This window comes from Halichoerus grypus, chromosome 10 (genome assembly GCF_964656455.1).
Source record: "Halichoerus grypus chromosome 10, mHalGry1.hap1.1, whole genome shotgun sequence".
NCBI classification, from domain to species: domain Eukaryota; kingdom Metazoa; phylum Chordata; class Mammalia; order Carnivora; family Phocidae; genus Halichoerus; species Halichoerus grypus.
This window is the reverse complement of record NC_135721.1, coordinates 22,707,018-22,722,819: the sequence shown is the minus strand read 5'-3', so window position 1 is coordinate 22,722,819 and position 15,802 is coordinate 22,707,018. Positions and strand designations below refer to the sequence as shown.

At 36.4% G+C, this 15,802-nt stretch overlaps 1 protein-coding gene across 1 annotated transcript in view; it reads right to left on the bottom strand.

Annotated features, from left to right (window-relative positions):
- SPDYA (speedy/RINGO cell cycle regulator family member A) overlaps positions 1-15,802 on the bottom strand; it is a 34,052-nt gene that overhangs the window by 237 nt on the left and 18,013 nt on the right. The window contains exon 6 of the mRNA XM_078056128.1: positions 7,644-7,938. Within this exon, the coding sequence (XP_077912254.1) occupies positions 7,644-7,938 (295 nt within the window). The remainder of the gene's footprint in view (positions 1-7,643; positions 7,939-15,802) is intronic.

The window sequence follows — 15,802 nt, the reverse complement described above, 5'->3', positions numbered from 1 at the left end:
AAAAAGTAAAGAAATCTGGGTTATAGTAAATAATAGGAAGAAAACTGATAATGATATAACCATCTTAAAAATTATAACAAAAGGGGGCGCCTGGGTGGCTCAGTTGGCTAAGCGACTGCCTTCAGCTCAGGTCATGATCCTGGAGTCCCAGGATCGAGTCCCACATCGGGCTCCCTGCTCAGCAGGGAGTCTGCTTCTCCCCCCTCTGACCCTCCCCCCTCTCATGTGCTCTCTCTCTCTCTCATTCTCTCTCTCAAATAAATAAAATCTTTAAAAAAAAAAAATTATAACAAAAGATGTAACAATTCTTGAATCTCTTTTATCCTTCTCAGAATCATTTTAACTCATTTGAAAGAACATCAGAATTAATTAGGGGTTTATTATTCATAGGCATCAGTTATTTAGCATTTACCAGGTGCCCTACATTGTTTTAAGAACTTTATAAAGTTTTTTCATTTATTATGTGTAGCTCATCTTTAAGGTTATCCATATTTTACAGATAAACAAAAACTTAGAGTGGTTAGGTTATTGTTTAAATATAGATGTTTTATAGGTTTTAAAGGGTAGTGCCTGGGAAGATAAATGCTGCTATTCCTGGGTTTATCCCTTAGGCTAGAGCTATTTAAAATAATATATATATTCTAAATAACATTTTACGTATTTTTCATTATGTGGAAAATTTTAACATAAAATCTCTGCTTTTTTAGACTATAGTCTAAAAAAAGTCTAGACATTAAATAATCACACAAATATAAAATTAAAATTGTTATAAATGCTCCAAAGAAGTACAGAGTACTATAATAGGGATTTTGCTCTGGTTAAGTAATTACCTGTGCAAGTGACAATTGAGCTGAGACCCGAATGGTAAGTACAAGTTAATTATAGCAGGGAAAATGAGAACAAAAAGGCCAGCGATGCTGGGGTTGAGTGAAAGAGACTGGAAAAATAGGTAGGGGTCAGGCCATGCAGGATCTTGTATATCTCTTAAGGAGTTTGTCCATGCTAAGAAAAATGGGGTCTCACTGAAGGTGAGTGAGACTTAGTGAAGTGACGGGTAACATGTTTAGATCTGTGTTTTGAAAAAAAATCACTCTGCATTTCAGGAACTGATTGAATCATAAGCAGAGTAGTCTTCTGGTGTCATATTTCTAAATGGTAACTATCCGAACACTCATACAGTAATAATGGCTTTATAGTTTTCATAACATTACCAGATATCTAGAAGCTCTGAAGTACATTTTAAGTTCTGTCAAGAAATACTTCCCTTTTGGGGTGCCTGAGTGGCTTCGTAGGTTAAGTGTCTGCCTTTGGCTCAGGTTGTGATCCCAGGGTCCTGGGATCGAGCCCCGCATTGGGCTCCTTGCTCAGTGGGGAGCTTGCTTCTCCCTTTCATGCTCCCCCTGCTTGTGCTCTCTCTCTCTAATAAAAAAAAAAAAAAACTTCCCTTTCTTCTGCCCTTCTATTTAACCAGTAATAAAATTCTGTCCTTCATGTATTGTTTTGAATGCAAGCTCTAATTGTACTACTTGGAGAAGGGGCTGGCTTAAGAGCAAAGAGAAGTTGTACCTTCTACTCCTCTATTTCTTTCTTTTTTTTTTTTTTTAAGTAGGCTCCATGCTGGGCATGGGACCCAACGTGAAGCCTGAACTCATGACCCTGAGATCAAGACCTGAGCTGAGATCAAGTCAGACACTTAACCAACTGAGCCACCCAGATGCCCCATTCTACTCCTATTTCATGTAGAATAATTAGTTTCTGTTCAGTACACTGTGCTCAATAGATGTTGAATTGAACAAGACTTCTTTAACAGTGTCCATTCTAATATTAAGCTAAATTGAAAACCAAACTACATAAGCAAATAAGCATTTATTTACATGGTTAAAGTTCAGCTTAAGCCCTTTCTCCATGTCTCCACTAGAACATTAAGCATGTTTACAGTCTTGCTTATGGGACAGATGCGATCTTCTAAAATTAGCTTCCTAAATGCACATCTGGCTTTCATCTACCATACTGTAAACTCCTCCAGATTTGTGACTGACTCAACTGTCTTCCTAGTACCTTCCAGAGGTCCTACCTTTTCCACCCAGTAAATGGTCAGTAAAAGTGTGCTGATGGCTATAAGCCTATACTTGATCATGTATTGTTTTATCTGTTGACTTGGTTCTAGGGAGAAATTTAGGAATATAGCTCATGGACTGTGGGAGAATTGGAGTTTGAACTCCGTACTTCAGAGGCAGTGGGGACGCCTGAAGATTCTATGGTCATGTAAAAGGAGGTATTTTTTAAAAGTTAGTCTAGAAGTCTATAGTCTATGAGTATTTAAAGGAAGGAAAAAACAAGTGAATTAGAAATTAGGACACATAGTATACCTTATGAGTTGATTGGTAGTAATCTACAACCATGAGGTGAGGAAAAGGGGCAGATGTAAAAAATATTGTGAAGGAATAACCAGATGAGCTGGTGATTCATTGGATATAGAGAGAATGAAGCTATGTATTTTCAAAGTTTTATCTGTTTATCAGGAGCCCTTTCCCTTCTTTTGCTAGGCAAAGCAGGACTTAGTCAATGCTCAGCTCATATATTACTTCCTCTAAAAAGTCTTCAACAGGTCTCTCACCCTACAAAATTAATTCTGGATCTTTGTGTTCCTAAATGTTGATCATATAATTAGCATTGCCCTCTTACATCATTAATTTATAAGCCTCATTATGCCTTAAGTATTAGGATTTTAAATCTGCATGACTAGAACAGTTGTAGTGACTGAAATAAGTTCAGAAAGGGATTTTTTTTTTTTTTTTGAGGAAAAATTATTTGGTTTTAGATTATATAACAGTTGCAGTGTTCCATGCCTGCCTATGTGATCCAGGAATAAGGTTTGGTATATTGCTTTTTTCCTTTGGCTTCACTCTAAAATCTGAGGCGTCCTCTGCATATTCACGTTTCAGATTAATTTAGGTGTCATAAGGCTTAAAACAGCATAAGGTAAAGAGAAAGTGTCATTTAGTATAAAAATAGGCTATATATTCAGATAGAACTGGGTCCTATCTTCCTGTTTTTGTTGTTGCTGTTGTTTTACCTTGAAACTGTGACTTTTCTGAGTTTGTCACTAAAATGTGTGTCATGATGCCACTTAAAGATTTCTTGAGGGGGGTGGTCAGCGTTAAATGAGACTACCTTTGTAATATGCCTGGTACAAGATTGGTGATTGTGAGGTACATAAATTTGTAAAGAATGCCTTATTTAGGGGCGCCTGGGTGGCTTAGTCAGTTAAGCATCTGCCTTTGGCTTGGGTCATGACCCCAGGGTCCTGGGATCGAGCCCCGCATAGGGCTCCCAACTCAGCGGGGAGCCTGCTTCTCCTCTCTCTGCAGCTCCCCCTGCTTGTGCTCTCTCACTCTCTCTCTGTCAAATAAATAAATAAAATCTTAAAAAAAAAAAAAAAGAATGCCTCATTTATCTCCCAACCTTGTCAAAATAACAACTATTTTGTTCCTAATAAATGTCATAAGCGTGTTTATGTAAAACTTGTTTTCTGAACATGTTTTGAGAAGAAATTTTTAAAGGTAGAAAAACAGGTTTTTACCTGAAAAGCAAGAAGTTGCTTGCTTGTGTCTGAAGATAGAAGCATTGATAAGCGTCTACTGCTATATTTTAGCACAGAAGCCTGGAGTACAGTATCAGCTCTTTGTGTCTCTTGTAGAATGATGAATTGAGTTTTCTGCAACCATAAGCCATTAGGTGATTCCAACCACCTTATGTGGACTGAAGGAAGAAAATTTTGCTAGCAGAGGTCACTACTGGCAATCAGCAGCTGCTGAGGCAGTAAGAGACGGACCACTGCTCCTGAATAACATTGTGTTACCCTTAAATGTCCCCACACCCCTAATAAGCTCACTTCCAATTAAGCCTACTGAGGGAAAATGGATGTGTATGTTTACTGGTCAAGTGTATGTATGATCAGTTGTTTTTCTCTATTTTGTCTACCCTCTGTCATCCTGAAACAAAAGGTTTTACATTTAACTTTAATACTCTGAATACAAGAGGACTGAATAAATACTTGTTCCTTCCTGTAGAGGATCTGTGTATATCCTAAACCAGGGATGGGATGAAAGCACAGTTCCATTTACAACTCCCTTAAGTCAAGGGCTCCACTTATCCACAATCCCTCAAAGTCATGCTCGTTTTTTCAAAGCAAACTGACTGGCAGAGCCCCTTCCTCCCCGGGTGCACTGTGCTTTCCTGTTGAGATATCAAAGCCTAAAATACAGTGTTACTACTCTTGATATCTACAGGCGCCAGTCTGAGAGTAAACCATAACTACTTGTGTTCTGCTTTCTATAAATATCTGTTCAAATTGTGGCTAGAATTGTCTCCCAGTTCACTCCATACAATTTTTCATCAGGAACTTGGTTCTTAATACTTTCACCACCTCCTCAGTCCTTAGTAGTCTACCAAAAGACTAATGTGGCAGCTTATTTTCACCACCAAAGGTAGGATTTCATCAAAGGAGGCAGTAGAACATAATAGTTAGGAATTCAGGCTGTAGTCTAGAGTCAGACAGACCTGGGTTCAAATGTCGCTCCGCCACTTTGGGCAAATGATTTAACCTCTCTAAGCCTCAGTCTCCTTATCTGCAAAGTAGAGATAATAGTATTTATCATAGGGTTGGCTGTGAACATTAAGTGAGATTATCAATGTAAAATGTTTAACATACTGCCTGGAACATTTTAAACATCTAGTAAATCTTACAAGAATCAAAGAGTGCAGGTAAAAATTGCTGGGATAGAGGAGAAGGATGCTAAAAGGCAATTTTTATTTTATAATTTAGCCTATGGTAGATCCTACTTACCTTCAGATAAAAGTGAACCAATAAAAATTATGCTTGGAGGTGTTGCAAGGGAAGAGACTAAACTGTCAGTCAAATTTGTTTAGTGATTACTAAGGCCAGGGAATGGAACAATGACTGAGATGTGATTCCTACCTTGAAGAGTCTTAAGAGTTTAGTTTCTCTTTTAATAAAACTTCAGTAGCCACTGTTAATCTCATAAGGATAGAGCAAAAATAAATATGTGATTTCTGAAATAATACAGGTCTCATTATAGAATTTAAGAAGAACCATAAGAAATCTGTCAGTCCTATATCTTACATGGGTGAAAATCTGGAAGAAGGGCTTTATAAGAAGTAAAAAGGATCACTGCTAGTAGAGTGATACCTTTATAAATATAATTTGAATGAAAATTATGGTGTGATTGACAAAGTATTTCCAGTTCATATGATTATTTTCTAATTAAGGTACCATTGTTCGAAGTCATTTAAATCCCAACAAAAATGAAATGTGCAAATAAATTATGATACTTACACCATGTCATGATTAAAAATCAGGTTTCCTAAGACTAATGACATGGGGAAATGCTTTATGATAAAGTGAAAAAAAGTAGGCTTAGATATAGTATACTTCTAATTTTTTTAAAATAGAAGATAGAAAAGTGTATAGTGTTACAGAACTATAATGATCAAAACAGGATGGTATTTGCATAAAACTGACCCATAGAGAAATGGAACAGTATAGAGAGCCCAGAAATAAACTCATATATGGTTAATTAATTTATGACAAAAGAACCAAGAAGTGGGAACAGATAGTCTCTTCAATAAATGGTATTGTAAAAACTGGACAGTCACATGCAAAAGAAATGAAGACCACTATGTTATACTATGCACAAAAAGTCAACTCACGATGGGTTAAAGAGTTGAATGTAAGACCTAAACCATAAAACTAGAACAAAATGGGAGGACATTCATCTTGCCAATGGTTTTTTGGATTTGACACCAAAAGCAAAGGTAACAAAGCAAAAATAAACAGTAGGATTACATCAAATTAAAAAGCTTCTGTACAGCAAAGAAAACCATCAGCAAAATGAAAAGGCAACCTATGGAATGGGAGAAAATATTTACAAATCATGTATCTGATAAGGGGTTCATATCCAAAATATATAAAGAACTCCTACAACTCAAGAGAAAAAAAAATCCAATTAAAAAATGGGCAGAGGAAATGAATTGACATTTTTTCAAAGAAGACATATAAATAGCCAACAGTTCCACAAAAAGGTTCAACAGCACCAATTATCAGGGAAATGCAAATCAAAACCACAATGAGATATTTCATACTTATTAGAATGGCTATTATCAAAAAGATAAGAAATAACAAGTGTTGGTGAGGATTTGGAGAAAAGGGAACCCATGTACACTCTTGGTGGTAATGTAAATTGCTACAGCCAATATGGAAAAACAGTATAGAGGTTCCTCAAAAAATTAAAAATAGAACTATATGATCCAGCAATTCCATATCTGGGTATCTATCCTAAGGGAAAAAAATCACTATCTCAAAAAGTTATCTGCACCCCCTTGTTCGCTGTAGCACTTAGCAATAGTCAAAACATGGAACAACCTAAGTGTTCATCCGCTGATGAATGGATAAAGAAAATGTAGGGTGCGTGCGTGCGTGTGTGTGTGTGTGTGTGTGTGTAGACTAACACTCAGCCATATAATATTGGAATGGAATATCATTCAGCCGCAAAAAATAAGGAAGTCCTGCCAGCTGTGACAACATGGATGACCTTGAGGGCATTATGCTAAGTGAAATACTTTGGACAGAAAAAGAAAAATACTGTGTGATTTCATATGTGGAATCTAAAAACAAAACAAGAAAATGAGGGCGCCTGGGTGGCTCAGTTGGTTAAGCGACTGCCTTCGGCTCAGGTCATGATCCTGGAGTCCCGGGATCAAGTCCTGCATCGGGCTACCTGCTCAGCAGGGAGTCTGCTTCTCCCTCTCCCACTCCCCCCTCTTGTGCTCTCTCTCTCTCTCAAATAAATAAATAAAATCTTTAAAAAATTAAAAAAAAAAAAAAACAAGAAAATGAACTCACAGATACAGAGAACAAATTGTTGTTTGCCAGAGGTGGGGATGCACATTGGGCAAAATGGGTGAAGGTGGTCAAAAGATACAAACTTCCAGTTATAAATCAATCTTGGATGCAAAGAGCAACATGGTGACTATAGTCCACAATACTGTATTGCATATTTGAAGGTTACTAAGAGTATATGTTGTAACTTCCCATCACAAAAAAATAAACTATGTGTGGTGATGGACTTACTGTGGTAATCATTTCATAATACATCAAATCATTATGTTGTACACCTAAAACTAATACAATATTATATATCAATTATATCTCAATTTTAAAAAGTGTATAGAAGAAAACCAGTAGTTAATCACTGATAAAGATTACAAATTTATTTTCTTTTTGAAACTTCTATTGAATGAAACATTTCAAAGAAAATGATTCAGGGTCTTCAAATACTTAATACTTTAAAATACTTGAGACCCATGGTGTATTAGGTTTTCAATTTAACATAAGTCACACTAAAAATCTTTTAGTTTAGATAAGCTACCACAAAAACAGATACTGACACAAGACAAAAACTGAAAAGGAGAAAACTTTCAATACTAATTTAACTCATATTGTTCTAGTATATAAAATTATTATGTACCCCTGCCTGTAAGGACTGACCACAGGTCAATAAATAATTTGGATTTGTTAATAACTTGCATAAATCTAATTCTGACATATTACTAAATCATACCTTGAGAATAGCTATAAGCTTGAGAAGGATCGACTACCATGTCCATTGAGAAGGAGTTGTGTGATTCCTGAGAATGTTTCTCCATCACCTCTACTGTATCACTGGATGAAGATGATGAAGACAATCCCAGTCTAACATATCTTCCTTTTTTACCACAGAGTGAACAATCTACTGGTGTGGCACTAGGTCCCCTGGGCAGTTGAACTTCATCTCTGTTGTAGTTTCTAATGGCTCCACTGTGATGCACAGAGCGTTCCCGTTGCCATATATAATGGGTTGGAGCAATAGCCATAACCTATGGGGGAAAGCTTTCTTTTAGAATTTTAATAAGATTTTAAAATTCGGTAAAATTAAGTACAAAAATGATTCACAGCTATCTCTAAAACTAGATCTAAAAACCTAAGTTACTGATGTTAAAAAAAAAAAAAGACATCTCCAGTTAAGACAGTATAGGTGTGTGTGTGTGTGTGTGTGTGTGTAAAGTGATTCACTGCTTGAATCCTTAAGACAATACAAAGTACTTAAGTTATTTCAAATATTTCAACCTTCCAGGTTTTTCAGTTCTGAATATTCTTAAGTTTGGGATAGATAATACAGTTAGTCCAAAACAACACATAATTCTTAACTTTGGAATATATTTGGTTGAAAATAACATTAAGGTTTCTAACTATGTATGTTAGGCTAATCTTAACATGTTTGCACTTATGTCAAGGGAAATGGTGAATAAGAACATGGGTAAGTTACTTAACTTCTCTGTTCCTCAGTTACCTTATCTGTAATATGGAGAGAATAACAGAGTCTCCTTTAGAGGGTTTTTGCAAGAATTAGATGAGGAATTAATTATAAAACACTTAAGATTCATTGCTACATGTTGGGCTAGATAAAATACTGCCTTTTGAGTCAGGATAGCCTTAGTTCCTTAACGTGGCTCTGCCACTTGCTAAGCTGTAGGATATTGGGCAAGTTACTTAGCTTTTCTGAGGCTCAATTTCTTCATATTTAAAATGGGGATACTATCTGCCTCATAGGAGGGTTATGTATGTGTAAAATCCTTATCACATAGTAAGCAGCTGGCAAATGATAGTCATTTAAGAAGTCAAAGTAGGTAAATACACCTACATATGTTGACCCCATGATGTCTAAAATTTCTAAGCAGAGTGTTAGAATGTTATTCTAAGCAAAAATGTTTAGTTGCCGTTATCAATGATCAAAGTAAATGAGAATTGTAGATTGGCAGTGCCTTATTAATGCCTAAACCAGTGATTTTCAACTTGTTTCAAGAGCTCTGAGTTTTCATAGACTATATCAGGTGTCCCAGGATGGACTATGGGAAGACCAATCAAGCAGAGAACCTCAGTTTAGGGGATTGTGTATAAAATTTCGCTTGGAAAGAAAGAAGGCTTTTGTTGTTAAAAATGAAAACCTTAAACCCCCAGATTGAGACCAGCCCACTTAGAAAACAGGGTACCTGTGGCCTCCCCCCAAATGGCATAAAGAATGCTAGCTATGCTAATTTTTTAAAGTATATTTTAGGATTGAATTTATTTTATAATCCACTTCTTAAATCCTTCACAAAAATTTTCAACAAACATGTAAAAAAGTAACATAATTTTTTGAAAGTAGATGTAAAGATATTAATTCTAACAATAAATATTTCCATAATATAAAACTAGGTTCAGAGCTACCTGAAGTGAGGAAGTAGAGTGTCAGAATTTCTTATTCCTTCCATATTTATCTATTTCTTCCTCAACACTTGTACATCTTTATTTCCCATTTCTGGAATGTCCTCTCCCTTTTGTCTTAGTATTGCTTTTCCTTCAATGCCAAGCATAAGTCCCACCTTTCTAAAAACTCCAGTTTTTAGATTGTACTGTTTTATTGTTAATGCTACATTAGGACTTAAGCATGTGTCTAGTACTCAGATATATCTTTTTATGAATGTAACCAATCTACTGAAAGTCCTCTGGGCAGGAATAGTCTTAAACACCTCTCTATCAAATGCCTTCCACACAATATTATGTAGTCATTGTATATTTCTTATTGATAGATGAAAATAATTAAGAATTAGGGGCCACTGACATAAACTTCCAACAACATGATTTTTTTAAGAATCCTGTAGCAAAGTCTAGTGAGAAGAGCAGAGAAAAATAGGAAGCAAAGGGGACAAAATAGGTTTAGCAAACCGTTCTTTGTATAACAAACTAGGTATCAGTCTCTCTAAATGCTAACCCAGCTAGAAAAATGCATGTACACATACTTGTATACTTTTAAATATATGTTTGCATATATTTTATACATACAAATATTAGAATATTATTGTGATAACAGCAAATTGCAAAGAAAACTGTAAGAGGGTCAAGAAAGTGGGATTTTGGTCTTAATTCTATTAGTTCTATGACCTTGGGCAAATTACATAATCTTCTGGGCTATAGGTATCTTTTGTATAATGAGAAAACAGGTCACTTACAGTCCTCAAATTCTGTGATTTATGAAAGTAACTTCTTTGTTTTGTTTTTTAAAGATTTTATTTATTTATTTGACAAAGAGAGATACTTTGAGAGAGGGAACACAAGCAGGGGGGAGTGGGAGAGGGAGAAGCAGGCTTCCCGCGGAGCAGGGAGCCCGATGTGGGCTCAATCCCAGGACCCTGGGATCATGACCTGAGCTGAAGGCAGACGCTTAACGACTGAGCCACCCAGGGGCCACCGAAAGTAACTTCTTTGAAGCATTAATAGCACTTGATCTACTACAAATGTTAGCCTAGTTTTTATTTTACTCTTCTCTCATTTTTAGTGGTTTATTTTGGTGTCTTGATGGGTGTTCCAAAACTTAATACTTGGCCCTGTATTTCTCTATATATCCTACTTCTCTTTGATCTCAAGAGATAGTATAGTGTGTTAAAAAACACTGACTCTTGGGGCGCCTAAGTGGCTCAGTCGGTTAAGCATCTGCCTTCGGCTCAGGTCATGATCCCAGGGTCCTGGGATCGAGTCCCCGCATTGGGCTCCCTGCTCCGTGGGGAGCCTGCTTCTCACTCTCCCTCTGCCTGCCGCTCTCTCTCTCTGTCAAATAAATAAATAAAATCTTTTAAAAAACCCCACAAAACTGACTCTGGAATCAGACTGCCTAGGTGTGAATACTAGTGTGCTGCTTGACTAATTGTGTGACCTTAGAGAAGTCATTTAGCCTCTCTGTGCCTCAGTTTCCTCTTCTGAGATTAGCTAGCTAGCTGTAAGAATTGTTGTGAAAGTTAACACATATGCAGTACCTAGAACAGTACCTGACAAATGCTCCCAAAGTATTAACATTATGTTCACCTTGATCTCTTATTACTCTACCAAGCTTTAAACATCACTTATATGTGATGACTCATACTTAACTCATACATGTTGACTATTCACTTATCCAAATATCACCTTAAATTCATATGTCTGATACCAAATTCCTTATTTTCCCAATAAACCAGTTTGTTTTTTTAGTGATTCCTGTTTCCATTATGGAATCCATCACCCTTTCTGTTCTACAGATTTGAAACTCTGAAAGCTCACTCTCCCATGGGCCCTATATCCAACTGGTCACCAAGTAATGACAAGTATAATTTCATAACATTGATTTTTCTTTGGCATCGCTATCTTCAGCACTAGGTTTATACCTTCCTTCCTGAACTACAGCAAGTTTAACAGTTTCCAGTACCTTCCCCATATTGGGTCTCTGCTGCATACGGTCATTGGATTATTTTGTTCAACACTCTTGTTTATATCACATCTCTGCTTTCTAAATTCTAATGTGGAATCGAATAGTAGCTGACAGACAAATCAGCTTGGATGATACTGTGCCGTCTAGGCCAGAGTACATAATAAGAACAGAGAAAAGCTTCCTCTTGAGAAAATTGCTACCCTCCATCAAGCATAAAAGGACTGGAAGTGGAGTCTAACTCTTTCTCATCAGATTGGCATATTCCATAATCTGTGAACCAATCTAGAAATTAAGCTATCATCAATCTAAATAAATTCCACCTCAGAGGAGCTGATATCCAAAAAGGTAAACTGATTGTAAGAAGGTAATAAGGTCAGAATAAATAGGGAAATTGTCTTTACTCTTTTCTGGAGAAGCCCTACATATATTTTTCAATATAATCATACCTCATCTCTTTCCAAAAAAGGATTTGAGGCAGCTGACAAAAAGTAAAAAAAAAAAAAAAAAAATTCATTAAACTAGGACCCAAAAGGGAAACTTTGGCTAAAGGGAAAAAGCAGACATGCCGGTAGTAAAGGGTGATAGAATTAATGTAGTTAGGGATAAAACTTGGCTCTTAGCTTCTTTGCAGCAACCAACGTTAAAAAAAAGAGACAAATTTAAAAATTCATACTATCTGAAAGGAGAGAATAAGTTTTTTGATAGTGGTATATAATGGAAAGATTCCCAACTTTAAGTACTAGCTGGCCCTGCCACTTTTTAAATGAATGACAATGGACAAGTTACAACCCTTCTAAGCCCCAGTTTATTCGTCAGAAAAATGGAGAGAATACTTACGCTATTTAAGTCCTTTTTTTAAATGCTATTTAATTCCTGAGAGAAAATAACACAATAGACACAAATGTGTTTTCCAATTAACCAATATAAACAGTGGGAAGCTAGCTGTCAGAGAAAACAGAACACTGGGAAGTCATTAAATGTGAAGTTCTGCGTTTACCACTTAGTTGATGTCTGATCTTGAGTAAACCTCAATCTCCTCAGTCCTCAGTCTCATCAGATGTAAAATGAGAATGCTACAACCCTCACAGGTATTTTTGTGAGGATAAGATAATTTACATGAAAATATTTATGAATTTGTAGAGCATAATGCAAATGTAAAGTAGTAGTATTGTAAGCCAGTTTGTAAATACTATCATAACTTGGGCTTACTTGAGGATGAGACTAAAGAAATGGGTTGGCAGAATGTCAATACCTGGCTCTCAATAACAAATGCATAGAATACTAAACTAAATTTCTAACAATATGTCTTGCCACTTAAATGCATCAAACTTCAGGGCAAAGATGATATAGTACTTCTTTATAACAACCCCCCACAACACTGAACTTAAGTGTCTTACTCCTAAGTTAGCTGTTAAATGAATAGTTAAGAGAACAGGATAAAGTCTAGGTAATTTCCTTTCCTATATACCACCATGATTCAACCGTACCTGGTTGGAACAGCCATAAGAAAGCCTATCTACCTATGTGCCCCTGTTGTAAGAGGCAGTGCTCAGTCTGGTGAAGAAATTTTATAGTTTATTGTTTTTTTACTACACGGATAAAAAGGTATGAAAAAGAATTGCAAACTTTAAATTCCATTCACTCTGTCAGTCAGCAGTATTTACTGACTACCTACTATGTGTGTGGCATATAGTTCTAGGGATTGGGGGGTACAATGAGAAAATAAAGATCATGCCCTCTTGGAATTTATATTTTAGCAGGGGGAAATAGACATTAGCAAGATAGGTGAAACAGAGTATATTATATGATGGTTAAGTGCTATGAAGAAAACTGGGAAAAGGAATACAGAGGAATAGTGGGAGGTACTACTTGTTATTTTAGCAGCTTTATTGAGCTATAACTCAAATACCATACAATTCACCCACTTAAAGAATACAATGGCTTTTAGTATATTCAGAGTTGTACAACCATTACCACAGTCAATTTTAGAATATTTTCATCACTCCATAAAAAAGGAAATCACACCCCATTTCTCCCTCCCCTCAGCCTCTGGCAACCTCTAATCTACTTTCTCTTTGGATTTGTCTATTTTAGACCATTCATTTAAATGGAATCATACAATATGTGGTCCTTCGTGACTGGCTTCTTTCACTTAGCATAATATTTCCAGGGTTCATCCATGTTGTAGCAGGTATCAGTACTTCATTCCTTTTAATTGCCAAATAATGTATCATTGTATAGCTATACAATATTGTTTATCCATTCATTTGTTGATGGACATTTGGGTTTTCACTTTTTGACTATTACAAATAATGCTGCTATGAATATTCACGTACAAGTTTTTGTGTGGACATAACTTTCATTTCTTTTGTGTATATAACGAGGACTGGAAATGCTGGGTTGTATGATAACCCTTTGTTTAGCCTTTTGAGGAACTACCACACTGTTTTCCAAAACAACCACACTATTTTAAATTCCCACCAGAAGTGTATCAAGGTTCCCTTTTCTCCACATCCTTACCAACACTTGTTATATTTGTCTTTTTCATGATAGCCATCCTAGTGGTTGTGAAGTGATATCTCCTTGTGGTTTTGATTTTGCATTTCCCTGATGGTTAATGATGTTGAGCATCTTTCCATGTACTTTTCTGCCCATTTGTTTACCTTCTTTCAAGAAGCCTTTTCGGATCCTTGCCCTTTTAAAAGTTGAGTTGTCTTTCTATTGTTGAGTTGTAAGAGCTCTTTATATATTCTAGATACAATTCCCTTATTGGACAGATAATCGGCAAAAATTTTCTCCCACTTTGTGGTTTGTCTCTTCACTTTCTTTATGGTGTCCTTTGAAGGACAAAAGTTTTCAATTTTGATGATGATCTCATTTTCTTTTGTTACTTGTGCTTTTGGTATCATCTCTAAGAAACCTAATTCAAGATAATGAAGATTTATCCCTATGCTTTCTTTTAAAAGCTTTATAATTTTTAGCTCTTACATTTGGGTCTTTGATCCATTTTGAGTTAGCTTTTATATATGATATGAAATAGGGGTCCAACTGCATTCATTTGCATGTGGATATCCAGTTGTCCCAGCACCATTTGTTGAAGACTATTCTTTCCCCATTGAATTTTCTTGGTACCCTTGTCAAAATTCAATTGAACATAAAAATGAAGGTTTATTTCTGGACTCTTCAATTTTATTCAATTCTGGGAGATACTACTAGATACAGGGTGGTAAGGAAAGGTTTCTCTGAGTTGATATTTAAGTAGAGTCCTGAATGAAGGAGGAAGTGAAGCACACTGATATCTGGGGGAAAAGCATTCCAGTTAAAAAAAATCCTGAGGTGAGAATGTCCTTGTTGTGTTTGAAGAATGGCGAGGAGGCCAGTGTAGTTGGAGGGAAGTGAGATGAAGTAAAAGAGGTAAGAGTTGGCGGACCAGGTAGAACCATGATAAGGGTTTTGCCTTTTCCTCTATGTGAGATGGGAAGCCTCTGGAGGCTTTTGAGTAGAGGAGTCATGATTTGACTTATTCTAAAAGATTTTGTCTGGCTGGTGTGTGAAAATAGACTACAGGAGAGAGATTATAAGAGCGACTACTTGGAAGGTTATGGCAATAATTGAGGCAAGAGGGGACAATCAAAGTAGGGCTTAGTGGTAGAGGAGGTGAGAAATGGTAGGATGCTAGATATTTTCTTAAGGTATGGATGTGAGAAGTGAAGGGGAACAGTTTTTTTGGCCTGAACTAGAATGATCAAGTTACGATTTATTAACACGTAGAAGATTATAGGAGGAGTAAGTTTGGAGGTCTATGTGGAGGAATCAGAAACTGGATTTTCAGCATGTTAAGTCTAAGGTATCTACTAGATAATGAAATATGGATAGGAAATTTGATATGCACATCTAGATTTAGGGGAGAGATCTGTTGTCAGTGTTGAAGGCTTGAGAGACTAAACTTTTCTTTCAATCCCATTACACAACTGAGTTTACAGCTATCTAAAACTTTTTAGTCTTTTACACATACACCATTAAGCCATACCATTCCCTGGCTGTTTAATAGTCTGATGCCAGCACTGAAGTAATCCCAGCTCCAATCGTATAAATTAAGTTGCTGCGGTTATAATGCAAGTTGTTCTTAGGAGTGGGTGGGCAATCTGCCGTGAGGTGAACATTACCTATCCCGGCCTCTTGCCTCTGGTACCCGCTCCATGCTTTTAGGTGAGTGTCATGGGGCTTGAAGTGTTTACTTTGAAAAAATCAGAGTGTTCAAATAAGGCCTACTATCATGTCCAAGAATGGCACAGGTGCACAAATTATCCACTGGGGAGGTAGTGATAAGAAATAGCAATACAGGACTCTTTCAGTGCTCTGTAATTGGAATGAGTTGTTCCATTAATTTGGGGAATGTATACACACCCAATTTTTCATATTTTTCTATTGAATTCAATCCTGAAAAAACTTGGCCTATTCAG